The sequence below is a fragment of the Peromyscus maniculatus genome, chromosome 16 (assembly GCF_049852395.1).
Source record: "Peromyscus maniculatus bairdii isolate BWxNUB_F1_BW_parent chromosome 16, HU_Pman_BW_mat_3.1, whole genome shotgun sequence".
Classification (NCBI taxonomy): domain Eukaryota; kingdom Metazoa; phylum Chordata; class Mammalia; order Rodentia; family Cricetidae; genus Peromyscus; species Peromyscus maniculatus.
This window is the reverse complement of record NC_134867.1, coordinates 35,408,003-35,432,368: the sequence shown is the minus strand read 5'-3', so window position 1 is coordinate 35,432,368 and position 24,366 is coordinate 35,408,003. Positions and strand designations below refer to the sequence as shown.

Below are 24,366 nucleotides of genomic sequence, written 5' to 3'. Positions count from 1 at the left end.
TATATAAACATAATACCTCAAACAAGAGTAGAAATATACATACAGTATAACAAATTTAACTTTAAGCCGGGCGGTGGTGGCGCACGCCTTTAATCCCAGCACTCGGGAGGCAGAGGCAGGCGGATCTTTGTGAGTTCGAGGCCAGCCTGGGCTACCAAGTGAGTTCCAGGAAAGGCGCAAAGCTACACAGAGAAACCCTGTCTCGAAAAACCAAAAAAAAAAAAAAAAAAAAAAAAAAAAAACAAATTTAACTTTAAATTTATATCAATAGACTAAAATCCATAGCAATGTAAAACATTTTTAAACAAGTTGTTACTCTTTAAAAGTAGGTTCAACAATTTACCCTTTTATCCTATCCTATATACCAAGTGAGCCACCATGTGGGTAATGGGAATTGAACTCAGGACCCTTGGAAGAACAACCAGTGCTGAGCCATCTCTCCAGTCTGCCGAGGGTGTCTCGCCCACCACGCCCCACCCAACCCGTCTTGAAACACAGACCAAGGAGTCTAACACATGCACTAGTCAGGGGCTCGTCCAAAAGCCACTGTGGAGTAATGAAGGTGAAGGGCCCCGCCTGGGGGCCTGAGGTGGGATCCCAAGGCCTGAGTGCACAGGGTTGGCGATGTATGCAGTTTTATCCAGTAAAGCGAATGATTAGAGGTCTTGGGGCCAAAACAATCTCAACCTATTCTCAAACTTTAAATGGGTAAGAAGCCCAGCTAGCTCAGTTGGTAGACACGAGATTCTTAATCCCAGGGTCATGGGTTCAAGCCCCACATTGGGTGCCAAATGTAGATGTAACAGTCTTATTAAATAAGAAACATGGAACCAAATGCAGAGTTAAAAGCCCAAGAGGTCAGATCAGTAGTTAAGAGCTGATACTAAAAAAACCTTTCTTACCCTTCTCTCCCACTATCGTCCTTCCCCTCAGAAAGAGACCTACTTCCTGTGTATCTGTCTTTTCATTGACTTTCTGTTCTGCCTTCTCATTGGTTGTAAACCCGACCACATGACCTCCTTGTCACTGCCTGTCTATACAGACCTCCAGGTCTTCTATGGTTGGTATTGAGATTAAAGGCATGTGTCTCCATGCTGGCTGTATCCTTGAACACACAGAGATCTGTCTGTCATATGATCATGATTAAAGGTGTATGCCACCACCACCCGGCTTCTGCTATGGCTTGCTATTAGCTCTGACCCCCAGGCAACTTTATTTATTAACATACAAATAAATTCACACTTCAGTACAAATAAAATATCACCATAGAGCAGAGGGAGGGGAAACTTGGTCAGTATGTAAAATAAGTAAGTAAATGTAATTAATAATTTAAAAGGTCGATGTATGATCATCTTGGATGCTCAGATTATTCTTTCTCACCATACCCGTGCCATGTACAGTGAATGATCAACCACACAGGTCGTGGGTACCAGACTACAAAGCACATGTCATTTATTGAAATGTCACACAGCAGTTGCCCTGCTTGCTCCAGTAATTTCCATTTTCTGATGGAAAGAGCTTTTTTGAATTTCTCCATGTCTTAAATGAGCATGTATTAGTTATATAGTGGGCTTTGTTATGTAATTTTGTGCATGTCTACAATGTATTTTGAGCGTATTTCCTCCATTACCCTCTCTTGTTCCCTCCTCTTCTGACTCATCTCTTCCTCCTCCCAACCAGTCCCTTTCTATTTTCATGTCTCTATTTTACTTTTTAAGAAAGGGATTTCTTAATCTTTAAAACATATTTTCCTAAAAATTAGAAATTACCCAAGGGGAAAAAAACAGTTGCATCTGAGCCACAGTAACATGAATGGACATTTCCCCAAATCCCATATTTAAAAACTATGCTTCAAAGGAGAGCCATGCCAAGGGTCATGGGTCAATAGGCTTTAATCATTGTAAACATTGATTGAGAAGATTACATATGAGTTTAATATTTATACATGCTAATGTATAATTATTTGTTATTTAACACATGACAGGTATGTTTATATTGCATGAGTAGTCATATAATAAATACATACTACTTTTAAAATGAAAATTTCCATTTTTGGTTGGATTGAAAACCCTGCTTCATTGAACTCAGAGCTAAAGAAACTGACCTGATAATTAAATCTGTACCAATATACTCTAGTTTTATTTTAAAATGTACACATACATATTCCTCATTTTAAGGAACTCACCTAGAAGATACACTTCCCAAAACATAAAACGTCATATTTACAGTGTTATTCATTGCTGTATCTTAGTAATTATGTTGGGAACAACGTAAACATAATATGTCTATGATCTCAATAGTTTCTGCACATACAGCATATATTCTAAAAGGAGACTACTGTGTTTATAGATCAGATATCTGTGACCACCAACTCAACCAAGTGAGCAGTGTGCTGTCAGTACCAACCACACAAATCAACAGTGTGTGTTTCTGCCAAATATAAAGTACTGAGGACAAATGTCACTGCCCAAAGTGGAGAGCAGGAGACTAATCGTGAGAAAATGTCCCACAAATCCTCATGGACAGGAAGCCAGGTTTCTTTCTTTCTTTCTTTCTTTCTTTCTTTCTTTCTTTCTTTCTTTCTTTCTTTCTTTCTTTCTTTCTTTCTTTCTTTCTTTCTTTCTTTTTTTCTGAGACAAGTAACCTCAAACAGAACAGAATGCTTGATGCAGTAAATGAATCTGCCTCAGATCCTGGACCAGAAAAGAAAATATTATAAAGAATATTATTCAAATATGAAATTTTGTCAGTCAATAAAGTGTATGTCCATATAGTCTTGACATTAAATTCCTGGTTGATTGTGTTAGTGCCCTTGATCTTAGAAAATATACACTGAAGGATTGGGAATAAATGGGTCAGATGACTGCAGTGCACTTTTATAAAGCTCTTTTAATACATTTATACAATATGTAATGTATACACACACACACACACACACACACACACATATATATACACATATGTAGTGCAAATGTTCACAATCGCTGAGGCTCTAGTGAAGGTGACACAAGGATACTTCAGGCTATTTTTGCAACTTTCCATGTGTTTAACAGTCTTTCTAAATAATAGCTTTACTGCCACTAACTTCAGTGTTTATATTTTTAGATTTAAAAGGCAAAATCTTATTGCAGAATAAAAATGAAATGCTGAAAATTATAGTTGCAATTCCCATTAAGTCCATGGCCCTTTAAATCATGACATTCATTCTTTCAGAATAGTCTTTCTCACAAACTTCTTTTTTTTTAGTTTTCTAAGCTTTTCTTTTTTCTCTTTTTCTGGCAGTGCTGGAGCCTGAACCCAGAGCCTTGCACATGCTAGGGAAGCATGCCCCCATCACAAAGCTACAGCCTAGCTTTTCATATTTCTAAGGTTTTTGTCTTATTTGTTTATGAGACAGGGTCTCACTGTGTAGCTTTGGCCGGCCTGGAACTCACTATACAGACCAGGATGGCCTCAAAGTCACAGTGATTCTCCTGCCTCCGCATCCCAAAGGCAGATTAAAGGTAACACCATGCCACCCTACATATTTCTTTATAATGAATAATGAGGTACAAAAAGAAGGTAAAGTTTTACATAATCTCTAGGTGAAACACTGCTTAACTTTTTATACTCAGGCTGGGAAGATGGCTTAGTGTTTAATACCACTCTGTGCTCTTGAAAAGGACCCAGGATCCTTTCCAAGCACCCACACCAGCAGCTCACAACCACCTGTAACTTCAGCTCCAGGGGACCCAACTCCCTCTTCTGGCCTTCTTGGTCACCAACACACATGTGTGTATATGAGGCAGGGGTGCATGGGGGGGATGAATAAAATTACATTCAAAAAGATTTTCTAACAACTGTTTACAGAAATGAAAAAGATAGATTAGAATGAAAATATGCAATAAGACTTTAAGGATTAAGGAAAAATAGAAAATTTTATTTTATGATTTTTTTTGGCAGAAAATTTCTTCATGTTGTCAAATTGCTTTATACATTCATTCAAATAACAGTTTCAAATGTGGGTAAATATGTCTTCAGTTGCAGAATCTCAGAGACAGGCTGTGTTTTTTCCTGATAAAAGTCAAGGCCAGCAAGGAGTTCCACATCACGGACCCGGGCAACGTGGGCTTTAAACCTCTCTTCCACCCAGAGGTCTTCTGCTTTGTTTTCCTGGAAAATGAAACACAAACCTGTTTTCCATGCTCCATCCCTTTTCATTAGCATAAAGATATTGTATTACTTAGGTAACAATCCTTTTGTGATTTTTTTTATTGCCATGGCTCTTCATTGATACAACTAAATTTTGTTTAATCAAGCAAAAGTACTAAAGTACTAAAAATTACTAACCACTGTAAACTCACACCCACAGTGTACTTGCTGCAGTCACAAGCTTGTGTGTGTGTGTGCATACATGGTCATGTGTGTGCATGTGGAGACCAGATGCTGATACTGTGTTAAGCTCCAGGGATCTTCTTGCCTCCGCCTTCCCAGGGTTGAGACTTCAGGTATGCAACACACCATTCAGTTTTTTCATGCCGGTGGTGAGGATCTGAACTCAGGTCTTCAAGCTTGCCTGGAAAGTACTTTATCAACTGGGCCTATTTCCCTAGCCCCTAGATGCAAATATTTTTAAAGACATGTATTTTAGGTATTGCTGCTTTGTTCGGAGCAAACATTACTAACTTACATGAGTCACTGAGAATCTAAACAGTTCTCTACCTGTTGCTACAGATCAGTATATGGTACACAGCATTGGTTTGGGTTTTTGAACTTACACCAAAGGCACTCTAAGTGCTATCTTCCAGTTACTTTTTCATTCAAGGCCAAGTTTATAATCTATCCATCATGATGGATCCAGATCTAGATGGGTCATATTTTTAGATGAAATCTCTGGTATTTCTTCGTCATAATTTAATGTAGCTTCTCAAAATTGCCAAGCTGATAGGAATGGGTATTTTCACTATTATAAATAATACTGTGATGAATAACTTGGAATGTTCTCCTTGTGTTTAAGAGCATAGATTTGAGGTTATATAAATGAAATTGCTAGATTATTGAACACGTGTAGTTATAACTCTACAAAATATTAAGCATAACATTCCTTAAAATGTTTATGTCAATTTATGCTCTTGTAGGTAGTGGAAGATGATCCCCATGTCACCATATCTTTATCCAGTTGTGAGTATGAAATAGTGGTTAATTGGTTCAAGTGTCTCATAATTACCATTATAAATGTCTCACCCATATTGCTATATTCCAAATTCTAATTCCCTCTACTTCCCACCCCCTGTGAGTGTGTGTGTACTTAACACTTTATGCTTCAACATGCTGGGATTTTTGTTTACATATTCTTTCATTCAGGGAAACATTAATTTAATGCCAGCCTCAGTGTAGAACTTCAATGCTTGTGTCCAGAGTAAAAAAACTAGTTATATTACCCTAGTGAGTGTTAACTATACACACACACAGACACACAGACACAAAGACATTCAGATATAAATACTTGTTTACATGTGCAGATTTAATGTTTGATATTAATTCTATAGCTCACACATCTACAGACAAGCAAAACTCTATCCATAAAGCACTAAGACATGTTTTAGATAGAATGCTTTTGTGGGGGCTGGAGAGATGGTTCAGCGGTTAAGAGCACTGACTGCTCTTCCAGGGGTCCTGAGTTCAATTCCCAGCAACCACATGGTGGCTCACAACCATCTGCAATGAGATCTGGCACACAGACAGAGCACTGTATACATAATAAATAAATAAATAAATAAATGAATGAATGAATGAATAAATGAATAAATAAACAAATAAATAAAAGAATGCTTTTGTGGTAGCCCGGATGAGATAGATATGAGTAATAATTTTCTGGGCCCCAGGCTCTCTCCCGGGCATACTCACAGGACAGCTTTCTATGTTGGTGGGTCGGTGAGGGATGATGAAAGGCAGGACGTCTAGCCCGTCAGGGCAGTTGTCGGGTGTGTAGGCATTGTTTTTACAGCTTGTCAGCACCACAAAGTAGTGTGTTGGGATAGGAACATCAGTGTCAGCTACATGTCTGGAAACACAAGTGAAATGATTTGACATCCTTACAAATGTCTTTTTTTTTTTTTTTTTTTTGCATAGCTCTAAGGAAATCCCCACGTGAAGACTTGCCAGAGGGAACAAGTGGAAAGCATGGATTGTATGGGAATTGTAGTTTTATCAGTCTTCCACTTCAGTGAGCCAGAAATCATTCTAGTCCAATGTTAAGTGTGATCATTGTAGCATTGTAGCAAAATATCAGAATACAAGGAAAGACTACACGGAATCCTGCCGTCTGTGTTTCTCAAGTCTGTTGGCCTCATCCTTCACAAGGGTATCTTCTGATGGAGGAGGTGCTAAAAACAAAGGAGCCCACTCCCTGTGCCTGTGCTCTCCACTGTGTGTGGACTCATCTTCTCCTCTAAGACTCTCATTTAATAACTTTAACATGGAGGTGTCCACAGGGTTTACCTGGGGATAAATCCACATAACTGGTGCACGGGTTGCCTTTCCAGTAACAAATAAGAAGGTACATTTTAAAGTTTTGAGTGAAAAATAAAGGTATTAGTTGAGTCCACTAGAAGAAATGTGTGAACTCGTATGCAGCAACATATTACTGATTCAGAGTCAGGCTGTCTGGATTCCCATTCTGGCTTTTCCAACTTATTTGGTGAAGAATCTATTAGACAAGTTACTTCATCTCTCTTAGCTCTAGTTTCTTCATTTCCAACTAGGGATTAAGGGAACCTAACATCAAGCTGTTTTGTAGATAAACCAAGTCTGTGTAAATGCTTAGAGAAGTACCTCCTATGTAGTAAAGAGCTCTCAAAATACTTGTTAGAGTATTTCGATGAGAATATCTGATGTTAGCAAATGATGAGTAGACTCAACTAAACAATAAAACACAAGTCAGGTATGGTGGCACACAGCCTATAACCTCAGCACTTGGGAGACAGAAGCAAGAGGATCAGGGACTCAAGTACATCTTCCGCAACATAGTGAATTCAAGGCCAGCCTGGGTTACGTTTGACCTTGTCTCAAAATCAAACAAATAAACAGCAGTGATATGAAAGAGCAGGAATCAACACAGGGGCTGGTTCCATCCTTAGCCTGGCTTTGCTTTATCAGAAGGCATAAGTGGAAACCGGAGCTTGGCGTATCTGGGCTGGGGTGCGGCGGTTATCTAGTTTTAACCTCCTGACATTTTGGTAGTAAAAGAAGCAGTGGATGGGACTTCTTTATGAAAGAGTCAAGCTCTAAAACACACTAAAGCACAGTAGTCATTCTTAACAGTCTATGATAATCAGGCGTGTGTACTTTGGTCCAGATGGTTTTCTAATGAAATCTATTTACATCCTCTGTTGAAAAATACTTTCGTAGATTGCCCACTGTATCTGTGAAATTTACTAAGGTAAACTTAGTCTTTATTTGATTTTTTTTCCAAATTACAATTGGGTCAAATCTATATTCATTGAAACTACACTGATTTGCTACATCTCTTTTACAAAAATCTCATTTTGTCTTGGCTCACAGTTTATAACTTTTTCAATGGAAATTTTTACTAAAGTTGGCCTGCAAACTTTTGCAGTGGCTATTAGTTTAAATTTTGGCTATATGATTTTTTTTTGCTAAATATTTAGGAAGTTTAAGTTGAAAATTGGCAGCTATTATGTATATACTCTATAATATTGAGATTATTATAGATTATACATAGATTATATTATATATATTATATATAGATATATATATATAGATTGTATATATTATGTATATACTCTATAATATTGAGATTATTATATAGATGATATAGTACCTGAAGTATTGAGATTTTCTCTTATAATACTCTATTACTAAATCAAGAAGTCAAATTACTTACTGTGTAATTTCATCTGGAGCATCAAAATGGCCATCATAATTATAATCAAATATTGGTCCACTAACTACATTCACTCCATTTCTCTCCACAGCATACTTTATAAGGAGAACCTCATGGAAGTAGTCCCACATTTCTTAAAAAAAAAAACAAAAATGAAAAAAAAATGAGGTATTTTAAAATATCTGCGTCTACTGAACACGTGGAAATATTTTCTATGATGGGTGCATTTAAACGGCATCACATTCTACTTCAGGAACCGGCAGTGGTGATTGGATGATTGCACACATGCAGCAAAAGGAAGCAGCCATGTTTATGACAACTCTTTATTGCTTTAGTTTCAGACTTGAAATTAGAGCAAAATATGCCTCCAAATTCCTTCAACTGTGGATGTTAACCATAGTCAGAACACACATGCTATCTTATTGATCATCATTCCGGGATACATTTACATTACTTATGTGATTGTTAGCAAAATTCAGCTTTATGAATAGCTCTTAACAGTTAAGAAATAAAACCAAAAATTTTTTAGTTATCAAATTCTAGCAGCAAGTCTGGTTGAAAAGAAACTACATCAAGAGTTTTGCACCCATATTTAAACTTAACAGAATGAAATGATTCAATATCAATAGCAAATTGCAGTAATAAAACATAGGTTCCATTTGGTAGTCCAAGGAGTCACTCTATTAGTTTAAGGTGACTATGTATGCACCACCAGGCCTGCAATCCCAGCTACTCTGTGGGATTAGGAAGAAAGATAACAAATTCAAGGGCTGACTAGACTACAAAGTGAGTTCAAGGTCAGCCTGGTCAATTGACCCAGACCCTATTCCAAAGTAAAGAATAACAACGGGCTGAGCTTCTGGGTCCAGGTACATAGGTCAGAGCGGACTTATAGGTCAGGAAGAGTGCTTGTACATAGGTCAGTGCGGACTTATGGGTCAGGAAGAGTGCTTGTCCAGTACGTGTGAGGCCCGGAGCCTAACGGCCCGTGTGGGGCTGGGAAGGCAAAACACTTACTTTTGAATTCTTCATACATTGGAACCAAATTACTTGTAATTAAAGCATCATATTGACTCTCAGAAGTTCTTTTGATTGCTGTAAAACAAACATATACATATGCTTTAATACAGGATTTCAGCTGACTTGTTTTCTTTTTTGCTTTCATGAAACCTCTTTCTACTATAACTCTCCAAATCTCTAAATCATGAATCTCTTAATCAACCATCTTTGTTCATGACTTAAAAAAAAAAAAAAAACTAGAGTCACATACCAGGAGTCAACCCATTCCCAGAAAGTGAAATTGTTAGAATTCTCATGAAAACTACGTTCCCTGACAAACAGAAAAAAAAAAAAAAAAAAAAAAAAAAAAAAAAAAAAAAAGACTTGAGTTTTAGAAAAATCCCACTGGCTTTCATGTGACCCCATGAGAGATCCTTTCTTTAAAAAAAAAAAAAAAAAAAAAAAAAGCAGTTTGCAATTCATTTGGCTGGTTAATCTCCAGTTCAAAACTCTCGAACCCAGAGCCAAGCTGACAGGCCAGGTTCCAGGCCCAGTTCTTTGCACTAAGAAGCAGCTGAGTTCTCTGCGAGAACCTTAGTGCGGGCATGATGCCAGAGATAATGTTTTCTTAGATGCTTGTGTCGCTTTCCAAATGCCCCTCAGTTGTAAAATTAAACTTAAACCTGATGAACTCTCTAAACATCTGGGCCTGATTAGAGCGAATGTGTGGTTCCCACAGAAAGAAAAATTTATTAATCTTTAAGGGAGCTTAAATCTTTAAGGAACCTCTGGCCAGCCCATGACCGCCAACGCCTCTTAGGCAGCCCAAGCAGATCCTTTGGGCAGGGAATATATGTTTAACACACACGCCACATCCAGCTGATTGAGGGCTTTCTAGCTGGTGCTCTAAAAAAGAGTCTCACTAACCAGGAGGATAGAGGAAGCCATGGACGATATTCTTGTCTGCTAAATAGAAGGAACATTTTTGGCTTTCAGAAGGAGGAACCCTGACATCAGCCCGCAGACAGTCTGGGACAGTGGGAGGAAGAGGCGATGTGTCTCCCTGTTGAAAGAGAGAAAAGGGGGGAAAATTTACACCCACAGTTGTGGCTGACCCATTGCCTTATTTGGTTTACGACTTCCCTGGGCTGTTTTTCATTTACCCTCTTCCTATTTTCTTAGTGAATCAGGTCTACGCCAGCCATGGGAATGGATGTATTCAGCTATGTTTTTTTGTGTGGTTCTCTTCTGGCTAGGGGACATTGGGAGGACAAATCAAATATACCTTGGAAAAGAACATTTGCAGAATAAAGCCTGAACTGAGAGCAAAGGAATAATGGGAACTATTGCTGAAAAAGAAAAAATCTTTTTGAGGATTGAACTTTTCTGTAGGGACATGTTGTGTACGCAAATAAGAAGTGGGTGGAAAGTGTTGGGACTGGAATGCTGGTTCCCTAGTTAACAGCATTGGCTGCCCCTTGGTGCAGTTCCCAGCATCCACATGGCAGCTCATAGCTGTCTGTAACTTCATTTCCAGGGAATTTGACACCCTGTTCTGGCCTTGTGGGCACCAGAAAGAGAGTTGGTGTACATCTGTACATGTAGGTAAGAATCAGCTACAGTTTTTCTAAACTGGGCAAGAAGTTCTAATCAGCCTACAAAGAGCTATAGTTATATAAACACACACACACACACACACACACACACACACACACACACACACACACACACTTACATATTATATATAACACATGTGTTAAAAACATATACAACTATGACTATGTATACCAGGTTGGCCTTGAACTTGCCATATAGCCAAGGACGACTTTTAATTCTTGATCCGCATACCTCTACCTTCCAAGGGATTACAGGTATGTTTCACCAAATCTTATTTTATATGGTGGTGGAGAATGAACCCAGAGTTTAACGCCTGCTGGGCAAGCACTCTACCAACTGACCTACATCCCCGGCTTCCAAACATTCTTATTTTTGAAGTAAAATAAGTTTGTGAAATAAATCACAAAGTAGATTTAAAAGATATCATTTCCCTTTTAATCACATTTGAAGACTAATACTGAACCTGGATTATTCTGCAAGTGTGATTGATGTGTGGGCTCCACATGGATAATGACAATACATTATGTGGTCATCACATCTGATGAATATATACTCATAAATAAGTGAAAAATATATACTATTTGTTTCCATTTTCAGAGGCCTTGATTGATTTATTCTGCCCTGTACTTGATGGACATTTTCCTGGAGAAAAAAAAAGAAAACTTGAAACAATACATTTAAAAAGAAAATTATGCTAAGGTTGTCCTGTTTCTTATTCAGTGTGCTGTGCTTACAGCAAATGTTAGCTATGTTGTCTCTCTGATACACGTGAGATCAAAGGCAGTGTTCTCTCAGGCAGAGGAGCACATGCCAAGGGTCTAGAGCAGGAGACAGCTGAAGGGAAGGGAAGTCGGGGGTGGGGTGGGGGGCAGGGACTGGAAATGCTGGCACACAGCAGTGCTTTCCTAGGAACTCAGCACAGTTCCCATCTTGATTAAATATACACCTTTATCTTTGCTTTCTTCTAAAGCTTGTGAAGAAACATTAATAACGAAGACACATAAGAAATTACAAGAGGCAGGCCGTGGTGGCGCACGCCTTTAATCCCAGCACTCGGGAGGCAAAGCCAGCTGAAATTCTCTGAGTTCGAGACCAGCCAGGTCTATAGAGCGAGATCTAGGACAGGCACCAAAACTACTCAGAGAAACCCTGTCTCATACCCCGACCCCCCAAAAAAGAAAAAAAAAAGAAATTACAAGAAATGTTCAGAAGTTGTTAATGAACAAGATGAAACTTCCTTTAAAAGACAACTAAAAGCTAGATTTACCATATATATGACTCTGCTCTATTCTTACGTGTCTACCTAAAGGACTCTTAGCCAACATATCACCCAGAGGGTTAAATTTTATGTTTACGACAGGATGATTCACTACAGCTGTGCAGAGGCATAGAGAAAGAAAACACACTACATATGCGCAATGGAATTCATTCAGTCATAAACAAAATAAAGGTATGGTGCAGCAAGAAAAACAGATGCAGCAAGAGATAATTAAGCAAATCCAGGCAGTCTCTGAAAGACGATATTGTATGTTTTCTCTTATGTGTGGCTGTTAGATTTACATAGATACATAAAATCATGTATGTATATATGACAAGAAAGTAGAGGCCCAACTGTCCAGGGCAGCAGCTCTTAACCTGTGGGTCATGACCCTTTTGGCGATGGCATATCAGATATACCACATATCAGATATTTACGATTCATAACAGTAGCAAAATGACAGTTATGAAATAGCAATGAGATGATTTGATGGTTGGGGGTCACCACAGCATGAAGAACTGTATTAAAGGGTCTCAGCATTAGGGAGGTTGAGAACCGCTGCTCTAAGGGGATGAAGGGACTAATAGGGATGGGGGAGACCTGAGGAAGAGGACAGAAGGAGGTGGGGGAAGAGGCTCTGTGGGGTGTGTGTGTGTGTGTGTGTGTGTGTGTGTGTGTGTGTGTGTGTGTGTGTGAAAATGTCTTCACGAACACAGCACCAAGAACAGTGACTATGTAAAGTGAAAAGGTAATTAAATGTGGCAGAGAGAAAAGCTATACAGAAGTTAGAAAGCATGTAAACAGTACGCAGACGCAGACAGAAGGGGGCCAGTGGAAAATGAGAGCCGACAACCTGCGCTTCGGGGAAGCACCGAACAACAGCGAGAGCGCAGAAGGGTAGAGTTTGATGTCTCCCAAAAATAGAGGACTGTGTAGGCCTGACTGAAAGCAAGAGGGGAGCTTAAACATATGTGAAGAGGGGGGGACAAACAGAACACTTACCTTCCGGGGAGCCTAGACTACAGACAGCCATGGCACAAGGCATGGCGAAGAGCAGACATGCCATACTAATAAGAAGATGGAACTCTGCCTGAGTGACAGACCCCCACCCGCATCCCATGACTCCATGTAGACTGTAGATGGTATACACCACCAGTGGTTTGGATTAGAAATGCCCTTTCTTCTAAGAAAGACACAGGGATCGCCCAATGACGGAGAAATAGCTGAGATCTACATGAACAACCTGGACATGAGTGGGAGTAATGAAGGGTGAGGGTCGAGGGAAAGAGAGCCTGTGGGAGTAGGAGCGGGAGATCCCAGCTGGATCAAAAACAGAGAGGGAGAACAAGGAATAGGAGACCATGGTAAATGAAGACCACATGAGAAAAGGAAGAAACAAAGTGCTAGAGAGGCCCACAGAAATCCACAAAGATGGCCCCACAATAGACTGCTGGTAATGGTCGAGAGACAGCTGAAACTGACCTACTCTGGTGATGGGATGGCCAAACACCCTAATTGTCATGCTAGAAACCCCGTCCAATGACTGAGGAATCTGGATGCAGACATCCACGGCCAGGCCCTGGGTGGAGCGCCAGGAGTCTAATTAGTGAGAAAGAGGAGGGTTTATATGAGCGAGAATTGTTGCAACCAAGGTTGGATAAAGCAAAGGGACAAATAGCCAAAGGTATGGAAACACATGAACTATGAACCAAAGGCTGAGGGGCCCCCAACTGGATCAGGCCCTCTGAATAGGTGAGACAGTTGATTGGCTTGATCTGTTTGGGAGGCATCTAGGCAGTGGTACCGGGTCCTGTGCTTATTGCATGAGTTGGCTGTTTGAAAACTGGGGCTTATGCAGGGACACTTGGCTCAGTCTGGGAGGAGGGGACTGGACCTGCCTGGACTGAGTCTACCAGGTTGATCTGAGTCCTCCAGGAAGGCTTTGCCCTGGAGGAGGTGGGAATGGGAGGTGTGCTGGGGGGGAAGGAAACGGGGGCAGGAGCGGGGAGAACAAGGGAATCCGTGGCTGATATGTAGAACTGAATGGTATTGTAAAATAAAATAAAAGGAAAAAAATGCCCTTTCTTGGGGAAACAAATTAGTCTGATAACAAAACTTAATATTTATAGTTAGCAGTACATGACAAGATGGCCGCTCCTCTTTTTAATCAAACTATGGAATCCTGTTAAGTCAGAAAGCACCAACCACATAGTTCGGTGCCTGGTACCTAAAAAGTGAGTGGACAGCCAAGGAAGGTCCAAAAGATATTTAGTGAGGGGGGAGAAAGAGGAATCAAAGAGATAATATAGAAAGCAGAAGAAAACCTTGAGACAGGTATGGGGATATACAGCATCTATATACTAAAAAAGAAAGAAAGAAAGAAAGAAAGAAAGAAAGAAAGAAAGAAAGAAAGAAAGAAAGAAAGAAAGAAAGAAAGAAAGAAAGAAAGAAAGAAAGAAAGAAAGAAAGAAAGAAAAAATGATATGTAGAAAAAAAGAAAGTAAAAATAGTATGCTCTAGAAGATGATGTTGAAGATATATCTCAAAAAGTAAAATAAAGACAAATAGGTGAGGAAAAGTAGGAAACTGCAATGTTGGCCCATTAATATAATATCCTATAAGTTTATAAAGAAAAAAAATTCAAAGATTCAAAAGCCTGCTAAACCACCAATTAAGTATAAAGCCAGAATAAAAACATTTTGAGAGCCGGTGGTGATGGCACACACCTTTAATCCCAGCACTCGGGGACAGAGACTGGCAGATCTCTGTGAGTTCAAGGTCAGCCTAGTCTACAAAGTGAGTTCCAGGACAGGCACCAAAACTACAGAGAAACCCTGTCTCAAAAAACAAAAACAAACAAAAAAACAAACAACAACAACAAAAAAAAACATTTTGAGATCTGCATAGTCTCCAAAACCGATCACCCTGAGCTAGGGATATAATACATTCAGTTGTGGAATGCTTGTCTAGTACAAATGAAGCCCTGGGTTCGGTTCCCATCACCTCCCCAAACGGGATGTGCTAGCACATGCCTGTAATCTCAGCATTCAGGAGGTGAAGACAGACAAGGAGGACAAGAATTCTGGGCTATATGAGACCCAATGTCAAAAAAAAAAGGGGGGTGCCTTTTCTTCTTCCTGTCTAAGAAAGCAGAAAGAAGCAGACCAAGAAACAGGAAGATGTTTGGATAAATGCAATAGATTAACAATAACCTTTTTTTTTTTTTTTTTTTTTTTTAACCCTACTTTAAGATACAGGGTCCGGAAAACTCATTTAATTTGCACTGTTTCAAAAGCATAAGAAAATGTTCCAAATGACTAGTCCCTTCACTTGGCTATGTCATGAACTAGGACAACCTCGATGCCTGAACCAGTCAGCTCCATAAACACCTGGGACATCGTGAGATTTTTAAATAGATTACATTTCATGATTTTATCCTAACATCTCCCATGGTTAGTAGGATTTTTTTTTCTTGAATAAAGCTATTAGAATGTTAATTGCCTACAGCTGCAATCATGAAAATGTTTAGGAGGGAAGGCTATCGTGATACAGAAAGAGACTGTAGCTTAAAAATTGTGCACTAGCGATTCGGTCAGCCCAAGTGTTCACAGTATTATGAAAGTGGAATTCACACTGGACTGAGGGAAATGGATCATGATGGCTGAAGCTCGAAAGTATTAAAACATAGTCACACACTTTCTGCTAACTGAAAAATTTCAGACTTATTTTTCATATATCAAACCTGAACCCATGAAGGGCCACACATTAAGTCTAGGAATGACAGGACACAGCCTGGTTTCTGAAGGAAGGATGAGGCAAGAGACAGCCCAGTCCCGGAAGGATGCAGAAAAGCTTGTCATGTCCTCCCACCCTGTCCTAGGAAAAGCGATGGTGACTGGTGACCCTCCTACCACTCACCATCTCCACCCCACCCCCACCCAGCACTCCTACATAGCTTCGACCCCACATCTTTCCAGAGACCCTGAGATTTCTGAACCCCAAAGAGAGGCAGGAAAAACAATAAAGAAAATGTTGTCAGAGACTCGAAGAAAATATAGACCTCCCACCTCTCAAAATCCTTCAAGAACAGTGAAAATGAGGCATGGACAACAAAGAGATGCTTTTCTTTCCATTCTGGTATGGGGACCAAACAGATCTTGATCAGCAAGTAAAAACAACTCCAGTAAAGTGATAGATGCCCCTTATCTGTGTGCTGCCCACAAAAGCTATAGTGTTGTAGAATATTATTTTAAGATGTGTTAACACTTGTTTGTTTATGCTGGGGAGTATTTGTTTAACGATGCAAAGATGTGTTGCATTTTTTTAGTGTTGCATTTGCTTAGCTCTGTGAAGCTGTGTTACTGTGTCTGTCTAAAACACCTGATGGTCTAATGAAGAGCTGAATGACCAATAGCAAGGCAGGAAAAAAGATAGGTGGGGCTGGCAGGCAGAGAGAATAAATAGGAGGGGAAATCTGGGAGAAAAAGACTGAGAAGCCAGAAAAGGAGAGGAAGACTCCAGGGGCCAGCCACCCAGCTACACAGCAAGCCATGGAGCAAGAAGTTAAGAAAGGTATATAGGATAAAGATAAAAGCCAAGAGGCAATAAGCAGATGAGATCATTTAAGTTAAGAAAAGCTGGCTAGAAATAAGCCAAGCTAAGGCCAGGCATTTATAAGTAAGAATGCGCCCTGTGTATGATTGGGAGCTGGGTAGCAGGCCCCTCAAAGAGCCAAAGAGTAATAAAACAACCAGCTACACTATAGTGTGTCTTGTGGTAAAGTCAACAACTGCACACAGCGGTTGATTATTTACCTGATTGTATCATTTCTTTTTCGATGGAAAAATGACTTGTAGTTCAAAAAATGTCTGGGACATGTATTATCCTTGGTTATTTAAAAACTTACAAAGAATAGCCAGAGAAACCCTGTCTCAAAAAACAAAAAAAAAAATAAAAATTAAAATTAAAAATCTTACAAACATGATTAGGTCATAGTTTATAGAACCCAAGGGCCTTTTTAATAGTTCCCACTCAGAGGCAGGGATTTGATTCAGTAGCAGGGACTTGCAGCAAGTGTAAAGCCCTGAGCTCGGATCCCCAGAATCCACACAGAGCCTAGCACTGTAGTGCAGGTCTGCAATCCCAGAGCTCCTGCAGCAAGATGGGTGGAGGCAGGAGAGACTCTGGAAGCTTCAGGTCCGATATCTTCACTTCCTCAGCCATGGACAGCAGTGGCTATGTCTCCAAAAAGGCAGAAGGTGAGGACCAATACCAATGACTTCCACATGTGCATCTACACTTAGATATATGAATATACAGACACACACATACACACACACATACAGAGAGATAGAGATAGAGAGATTTTAAAACTTCCCAAAGGTGTGGGAGATGTGTATGTGTGTGTATATATATATATATATATATATATATATATATATATATATATATATTAACAGTATATTATATATATAGTGCTTATGTATATATAGAGGAATATAATATTATAGAGTGATAGATTTATTTATTTATTTATTTATTTATTTATTTATTTATTTATTTATTTATTTTTTGGTTTTTTGAGACAGGGTTTCTCTTGTGTAGCTTTGCGCCTTTCCTGGAACTCACTTGGTAGCCCAGGCTGGCCTTGAACTCACAGAGATCCGCCTGCCTCTGCCTCCCAAGTTCTGGGATTAAAGGCATGCGCCACTACCGCCTGGCCTGAGTGATAGATATTTTTACTATTAACTTTTTAATCAATAAGAGTTTCAATTTCATACTAAAATTAATGGAGTAGCTCCTTTAAACAATCATCCCAATTTATTTTTTATCTAGTTAGACAAGTAACTCAGACTTTCCTACGGAGTAGGCCCAGAAGCAAACCCGAGTAAACCCTGACCAGATTTCATGCTTCCAGAAGCTGTTGTGGGAGGACCATGATTTCAAGTCACAGTTCCTCCCCCGGAACTCCTCTGCGATAACAAGCAGAATAACAACACCCACCCAAACCACAGAGAAACAAAGACGCCGTAAAACTGAAAGACAAACCGATTGCGCCCATGCTCCAGAAATGCTTATTTAGAGCCTGATTTCGCAGATGCAGAGCTGATCTACGACATTTTATGTGAAGCTCCAAACATCCTCCTGTGTAATTTTCTTGAACCACAACACACAGGCAGAGTAATTTCTGAATTAGAAAGCAGAAAATTGCTAGAAGCCCATCCTGTCACGTGTAGCGGGAAACACACACTCACCTTTGTGGGCTCAGAGAACGCACAGGGTCTTTTGGTAATGACGGTGACGACGTTAGTTTTAGAATATAACAAAGACCACCTAGCCTGAACCCAGTTACAATCTCTCTGCCTTTGGCATCCTCCACTGCTCTAGTAAATTCAGGAATGCCAGACAACAAGGGGAAGCATCAAAAACATAAACATCCCCTTAACTCCAAGCAAGCCCTGCCTGCCTGGACTTTTCATGGTTCAGGGACTAGACAAGGAGACTGACCTTGAACATGCTGTTGCTCTCAAAAGCAAACACAAACTAGAGATTATTCTAAGGCAAGCTGAAAACACACACACACACACAAACACCTGAATAGTGTGCCTATTAAGAGAGTAATGGGGCTACCAGCCCACATAGGAACTCAAGTAACTGTGAAATATTTACCCACCTTGGGAAACAAACATTAGCACCCTGTTAGTAATGGCCACAACTGAATCACTGTTGGCTGTGAAGCTGACTTTCAGAACCCAGACAGCTTTAATTGGTAGTAGAAAAATATGCTTATTTTTCTGCAAATGTCCCTAACTGGACCAAGAAGAGGAGATAAACTAGATGCAGCCAGTTACTTCCTCTCTAGAAAGGAAGTGGTGCCCTTAGCAAGACCAGTAATAGCTAGAGTTTGTCATAACTTTTTGGCTCATTAATACTATGATTTTTCTACACACACACACACACACACACACACACACACACACACACACACACGCACTCACGGTTTTCTGGTTATTTATTTGCCCTTCTGCTTGGTGGTATAGCTTTGTCCTTACAATGTTAAGACTAATTCACCCAATACACACCGTTCAGTTAGCAGTGCCCAGACAGTGCTGTTGTCCTGTAGACTTGAAATAAAACCCTTCCCTCCGCTAAAGAAGTTCATGGATAGATTTTGGGCAGACTTTGCTTTCATCTACAGTTCTCCAATTGCTAATGAGACTGAATCACTGGGATCAGTTTTACTGTGCATTTACTAAGATGTTTGCCTTTCTCTTGTTTATGTAGAGGGCTTGGTTAGACCCTTAGACCCTAATTACTACTCATGATATTCATGACATGTTTCTATATCCAGTGCAGATGTACTGTCCCGTCTATGATTTTTCCTTTCCATACACATTAACACGAATATAGTCTAACTCAATTCCCTTTTTAATTTTGTTAGTATTACCCCCCCCAAAGCCCCAAGGTCATAAAAATGTAAATGAAAAAAATATGGATTTGCTATTCTCATTTAGGCCTATAAGTCAGTCAGCAAGTTAAGTTTGTATAGAGCATGAGGCATGGATCTAATATTTTCTTCATGATGGGTACCCAACCATCCCAGCACCATTTAAAGGATCAGGAGTTTGCCAGGTAGTGGAGAGGGTGCTGCAAGCCACAGAAATATACCAAATAGGATTTCAGCTGATTATGACAAAGCTAATACCTGGAAGAAGCCAAGGGCCTTCCAGAGGTCAAGCTAAGGTCCAAGGAGCCTTGGTGATATTTGGCTTTTGATTATCAGCCGTTTCCTGCTATGAGTTTCTTGTGTGCTATTGTGGCTTTTCCATCATTTATTGGGCACCATTTCCCCTCTACTAAAGGAATATTTAGATAACCTTGTGTGCTGACAGCTATGCACAGCCAGAACCCCAGTTCAAGCCTCCCTGTAATTATCATCAATGGCAGCATCCAACCAGGACCATCCCCAGAAGGAAGAAAGTACCTTATCAGAGATACCTCTGTACTCTCTAAGAACAGATTTAAGCGTCCAGGCTACCTGTTTGAGAAGGCCTGGCGGATGTGCCAATTAAGCTTAACTACCTCCTTTCTCAAATCTTACCTCTAGTTCCAGATCTCCCTTTAACTATGACCAGAGGCATCTAGCTGTACACAGGTTGCCTAGCAACCGAGCACACTTTCCCCGACCCCGCAGTAAAAACAGCAGATAGCTTGGACAGATAGGAGCCACAGAAAAAAAGAAGACAGTTTTATTTTCTCCCATTGACCTAGCAACTTATAGATTCTATTTTTTTGTTTTGTTTTGTTTTTCGAGACAGGGTTTCTCTGTGTAGCTTTGGAGCCTGTCCTGGAACTCACTCTGTAGCCCAGGCTGACCTCAAACTCACAGAGATCTGCCTGCCTCTGCCTCCCGAGTGCTGGGATTAAAGGTATGAGCCAGCAACTTATAGATTCTTAACATTTTCTACCAATCATGATTAAGGTTATAGTTGAGCACATAAGATTCCTCTTCTTAGATATCACCCAAATTTAGTCTTTAGTTAATTAATTTCCCATTAGTCACTTCCCTTTGGGGTTGCAAATGATAATTAACAATTACTGCCTCTCTATGTGATTCTTATCACCCCTCCGTTTGACCCTGGAAGCCTGGCTTTGCACTGCTATGAGAATACTGCTTGTAAGTGTATATATACCAGGACTCCCAGGGCACAGGGAGACAGAGAAGAGAAAAGAGAATGGAAGAACTAGATGGGTAAGAACTTGAGAGGAACAAACTGAGATGGGAAGAACTAGGCTGAAGGGCTAGAAGAGAGGACTAGAGGAACGAGATGGAAGATAAACAAGAGCCAGTTGGGGAAGAACAAGATAAGAAAGAAACAGATGAGAGAGAAGGAGATGGGAGAGGAGATGATATGGGAAAGAACAAGATGGATGAGAACCTACAAGGGGCAGAACTAAGATGAAGGAATTAAGATAGAACCTAGAGGGGACTGCAGATAAGTGTAGAGAGAAATCAGGCAAGAAAAGAGCTAAAAATGAGAGCAGAATAGAAGCTGTGTAGACAGAGAACTGACACAGAATAATAAAGTATATGGACTAAGGAGTTTCGTGTATATAGATTCATTTCTTTTCATCAAAGATTAATTATCAGCTGGTTATAGATTCTTCCCAGAGCCTGGGAGGGGACTAACGAAGGGATGGACCCCCATATCCCCCAATAAGAGGGGAGGAGATTTACATCAGCAGGTTCTCAACTTCAGACTAAAGAGACCTGTGATGCAATGCATATATACATATAATATTCTAGAGTGCTAGACCGCTCAAGGGAGGATTGGATAGCATTTACATTGTGCCTTTCACAGCTCACAGCACACAGGAAAATGCTTATTAAATAATCAAAGAGACAAGAGCCTTATGTAAGTCACTATCACCTCTAAGGTGCACTGGCCGCCTACTCCAGGAAGTAGGCAGGCAAGATCGCATGATCCTCCTTTTGCTTCTGTTTGGAATGTCCTTGTCTCCCTCCTCACCACTTAGCAAACTGGCCAACATTGTTACTTCTAATTTCTCCAGGCAAACCCAATGTCTTCCTTCTCTGCACCCACACACCACCTATAGGGCCTTTAGGTCATAACTGCAGCATTTCCTTGTGAGTGACAGGGAGTCTGTACTCAGCAAAACCGAATCCAGCCTTTGCAGAGTTCAGAGTTAGAATCATTCCACCGTGGGCTGGCGGTGGGGCTAAAAGCTTACCGGCTTGGGAACTGTGTATGAGCTCCACATGGGCATCTTGATGGCTTTTCCAAACCCACTGATGTATCCCCTGTGGTAGAGGAGACAATGTTCTTTGTTCTCCTGGGTCACCCTGGGCCTTCCAAATGGCAAGTTTGCTTTCACTGTTCCTGCGACTAAAATAAAAAAGTGACATAAAACTTCTGGGACATCAGCAAAATGGCACACAGTAGCTACCATTCTCTGACGGTGGGTTCTATGTCAGGTCATTGGATTAGTATTTTGCAGCAGTCCTGTGAGATATATTGTTATCTCGTTACACCCACCACAAAAGTCAAGTTCAGATACGTCACTGGGCCACCCCAGGGGCTCAGCAAAGACCGGAGGAAGCCTTCCTTCCTTACCTCCCCATCATTGAAGAGCTCACAAGCTATAGCCTAAGAGAATTGTTAGAGAGATTCATTATCCATTTCTGCTATGTGAGGTTAGGATAAGGAAGCAGGGCCTGGGCTGACATGGAATCTGCTGGCACCTTTGCTTTAAACTCAGTTTCCAGAACTCAGTGAAGTGAACTTCTGTTGTTAGGTCATCATGTTTACAGTGTTTTAACATCCTGAAGAGCTGAAGAGAGTTTCTTTGATAAGTATGTATGTATGTATGTATGTATTTATGTGTTTGTACTTAGTATGTTGTTATAAACTCAACTGTAAAAACTTAATAATATCAGCCGGGTGGTGGTGGCAGTGGTGCACACCTTTAATCCCAGCACTCAGGAGGTAGAGGCAGGTGGATTTCTGTGAGCTCAAGGCCAGCCTGGTCTACAAAGCGAGTTCCAGGAAAGGCTCAAAACTACACAGAGAAACCCTGTCTCAAAAAACCAAAACAAAAAAAAAAACTTAATAATATCTAGAAAAATTATATTTGAACTGCACATATATGAGTTTTTTCTTATCATTCACCTCCAGATAATATACCACAATAACTATTCTCATAGCCTTGATGTCATTATTGGATATTATAAGTAATTCAAAAATGGTTTAAAGTTCATGCTGGGATATGAGGAAGTGACATGCACATACTACACCATCTTCTATAAGGGCTTCAGCATCCTCAGATCCAGGGTATCCACAAGGGGATCCAAGGACAACCCTCTATAGATATTAGGGATGACTGTATCCCTATTTTGTAACTGATGCAACTGAGCTACTGTGACTTTAATACTTACAAAATAATGCATCATGGTAATACTAATGCAAAAGACACTTGCAAATTCTCTCCATGGACTTAAAAAACAAACAAAAAACCTTTACAACTACATGAGGTCGATACAACTACTGTCGATGAAGACACAGAGGCATGACAAAATTAGATTTTCCCAGGCTAGACAGTAGGAAGGCTCCAAAGGACAGGTTCAAACTGAGCATTTCCATTTGTTCATAGCTTAGAAAGGGAATGGAAGACATGGATGAGGCACAACCATTTCAAGGGTGTTCCTGGGAACACTGTAGCTCCAGGCTGGCTACTCTGTTCCTAGAAGTCTATGTCTGTTTGCCTGCTCCTCTTGTATATTGTCCACAAAATCTACATTCAAAAGTCTTTCTGAGTTCAGTCTGGAAAATCATCCAAGGGCAGTGTTGTGTATTGTTGTTAGCTCTAAGTATCTACTGACTTACTTTCTCCTTCGGTGAGATTGAGCATTTGATTAGCTTGTTCTAGTTGAACATTCTGTAAGATGAGAGAGAGAAGGGAAGACATAAGTCAGAGTTAGAAAGAATGACCAAGAATATTTCTGTAAGCAATGGTACAAAATGTTTTACTACTGGACAATGAACCCAGACTAATCTGTGATTAAATTCCAATTATGTCGCTGCTTAGAAACACAGAGGTATTTCTGCCTGTGTGTGTGTGTGTGTGTGTGTGTGTGTGTGTGTGTGTGTGTGTGTATGTGTGTGTGTGTGTGTGTGTTTGCAAAGATATTGTTAATGCAGAAAAGCATCCTGATACCAGCTGGAATTAAGTCGGGATTACCACATCCAGATGCTTCTCAAACTTGGGTGTGGATACAGATGCCTGAAGGACTTGTTAAAGTTCAGATTCTGATTCAACAAGCCTGGGGGAAGGCCTGAGTTCCCACATGTCTTTCTGACTTAGAAGAGATGGTAAGCTAATTCTGAGGCCACATTTTGAACAACAGGTATTCTTTCCAGAGGAGGACTCTGGGGTTACAGTCAGAGTAGGATCGCAAGATTTTGAATAGTAGTATATCTAACTTCTCTTGGGCCCCTTTTATCTCTAAAATATGGAACTGATTACCTATTTTATATTATTAATGATTTTTCATGGCAGTTCCATTGAAGCTGTCTGGAACAGAAAGCAGGAAATTGCCATCTGAAGATAAATACACAAAAAAAGAACTCTATACCCCTCCTAGGATCTTTTCCTACAGACTTACCATTTTTGAGAAATTTTACTGGACTTCTATCCTTCAGAGTCTTCACCCATAGCAATGAGGAACAGTTCCTACCTATACCACTTACATTTTAAGTTACTCTTCTGATCCTTGTCCTTGGCTCTCCTAGTGAAGTTTCTCGTAGTGAAACTTTACCTTATCAACAGTCTCCTACAATCTGAAGCCTTCTGAACTCAGCCCAGAGCTTAATCTATTAAAAAGACCTTCTCTGTATATATTGCCAGTTTTCCAGTCTTCAACTGCCTCCTGACAGATTCTGCACTACTGTTCAGAAAATGCCACACAGCACACGCACACACTACTGAGTGTGTCTAAAGCCAGATTATAATTCCCTTTCCCTCTGTTCTAAATAGCCGAGGACACCATCTGATTCTTAAACTGTAAGAAAATGGTTTAAAAGAGAAC

General features: G+C 40.1%; 1 protein-coding gene across 1 annotated transcript in view; it reads right to left on the bottom strand.

Annotated features, from left to right (window-relative positions):
- Positions 1 to 3,898: 3,898 nt before the first annotated feature.
- Positions 3,899 to 24,366, bottom strand: part of Enpp3 (ectonucleotide pyrophosphatase/phosphodiesterase 3) — a 79,861-nt gene continuing 59,393 nt past the window's right edge. The window contains exons 19-25 of the mRNA XM_006986696.4: positions 23,165 to 23,216; positions 21,513 to 21,667; positions 9,812 to 9,947; positions 8,903 to 8,980; positions 7,886 to 8,018; positions 5,887 to 6,043; positions 3,899 to 4,152 (exon numbers count right to left, since the gene is read on the bottom strand). Coding sequence (XP_006986758.1) covers positions 3,982 to 4,152; positions 5,887 to 6,043; positions 7,886 to 8,018; positions 8,903 to 8,980; positions 9,812 to 9,947; positions 21,513 to 21,667; positions 23,165 to 23,216 — 882 coding nt within the window. The 3' untranslated portion in view covers positions 3,899 to 3,981. The remainder of the gene's footprint in view (positions 4,153 to 5,886; positions 6,044 to 7,885; positions 8,019 to 8,902; positions 8,981 to 9,811; positions 9,948 to 21,512; positions 21,668 to 23,164; positions 23,217 to 24,366) is intronic.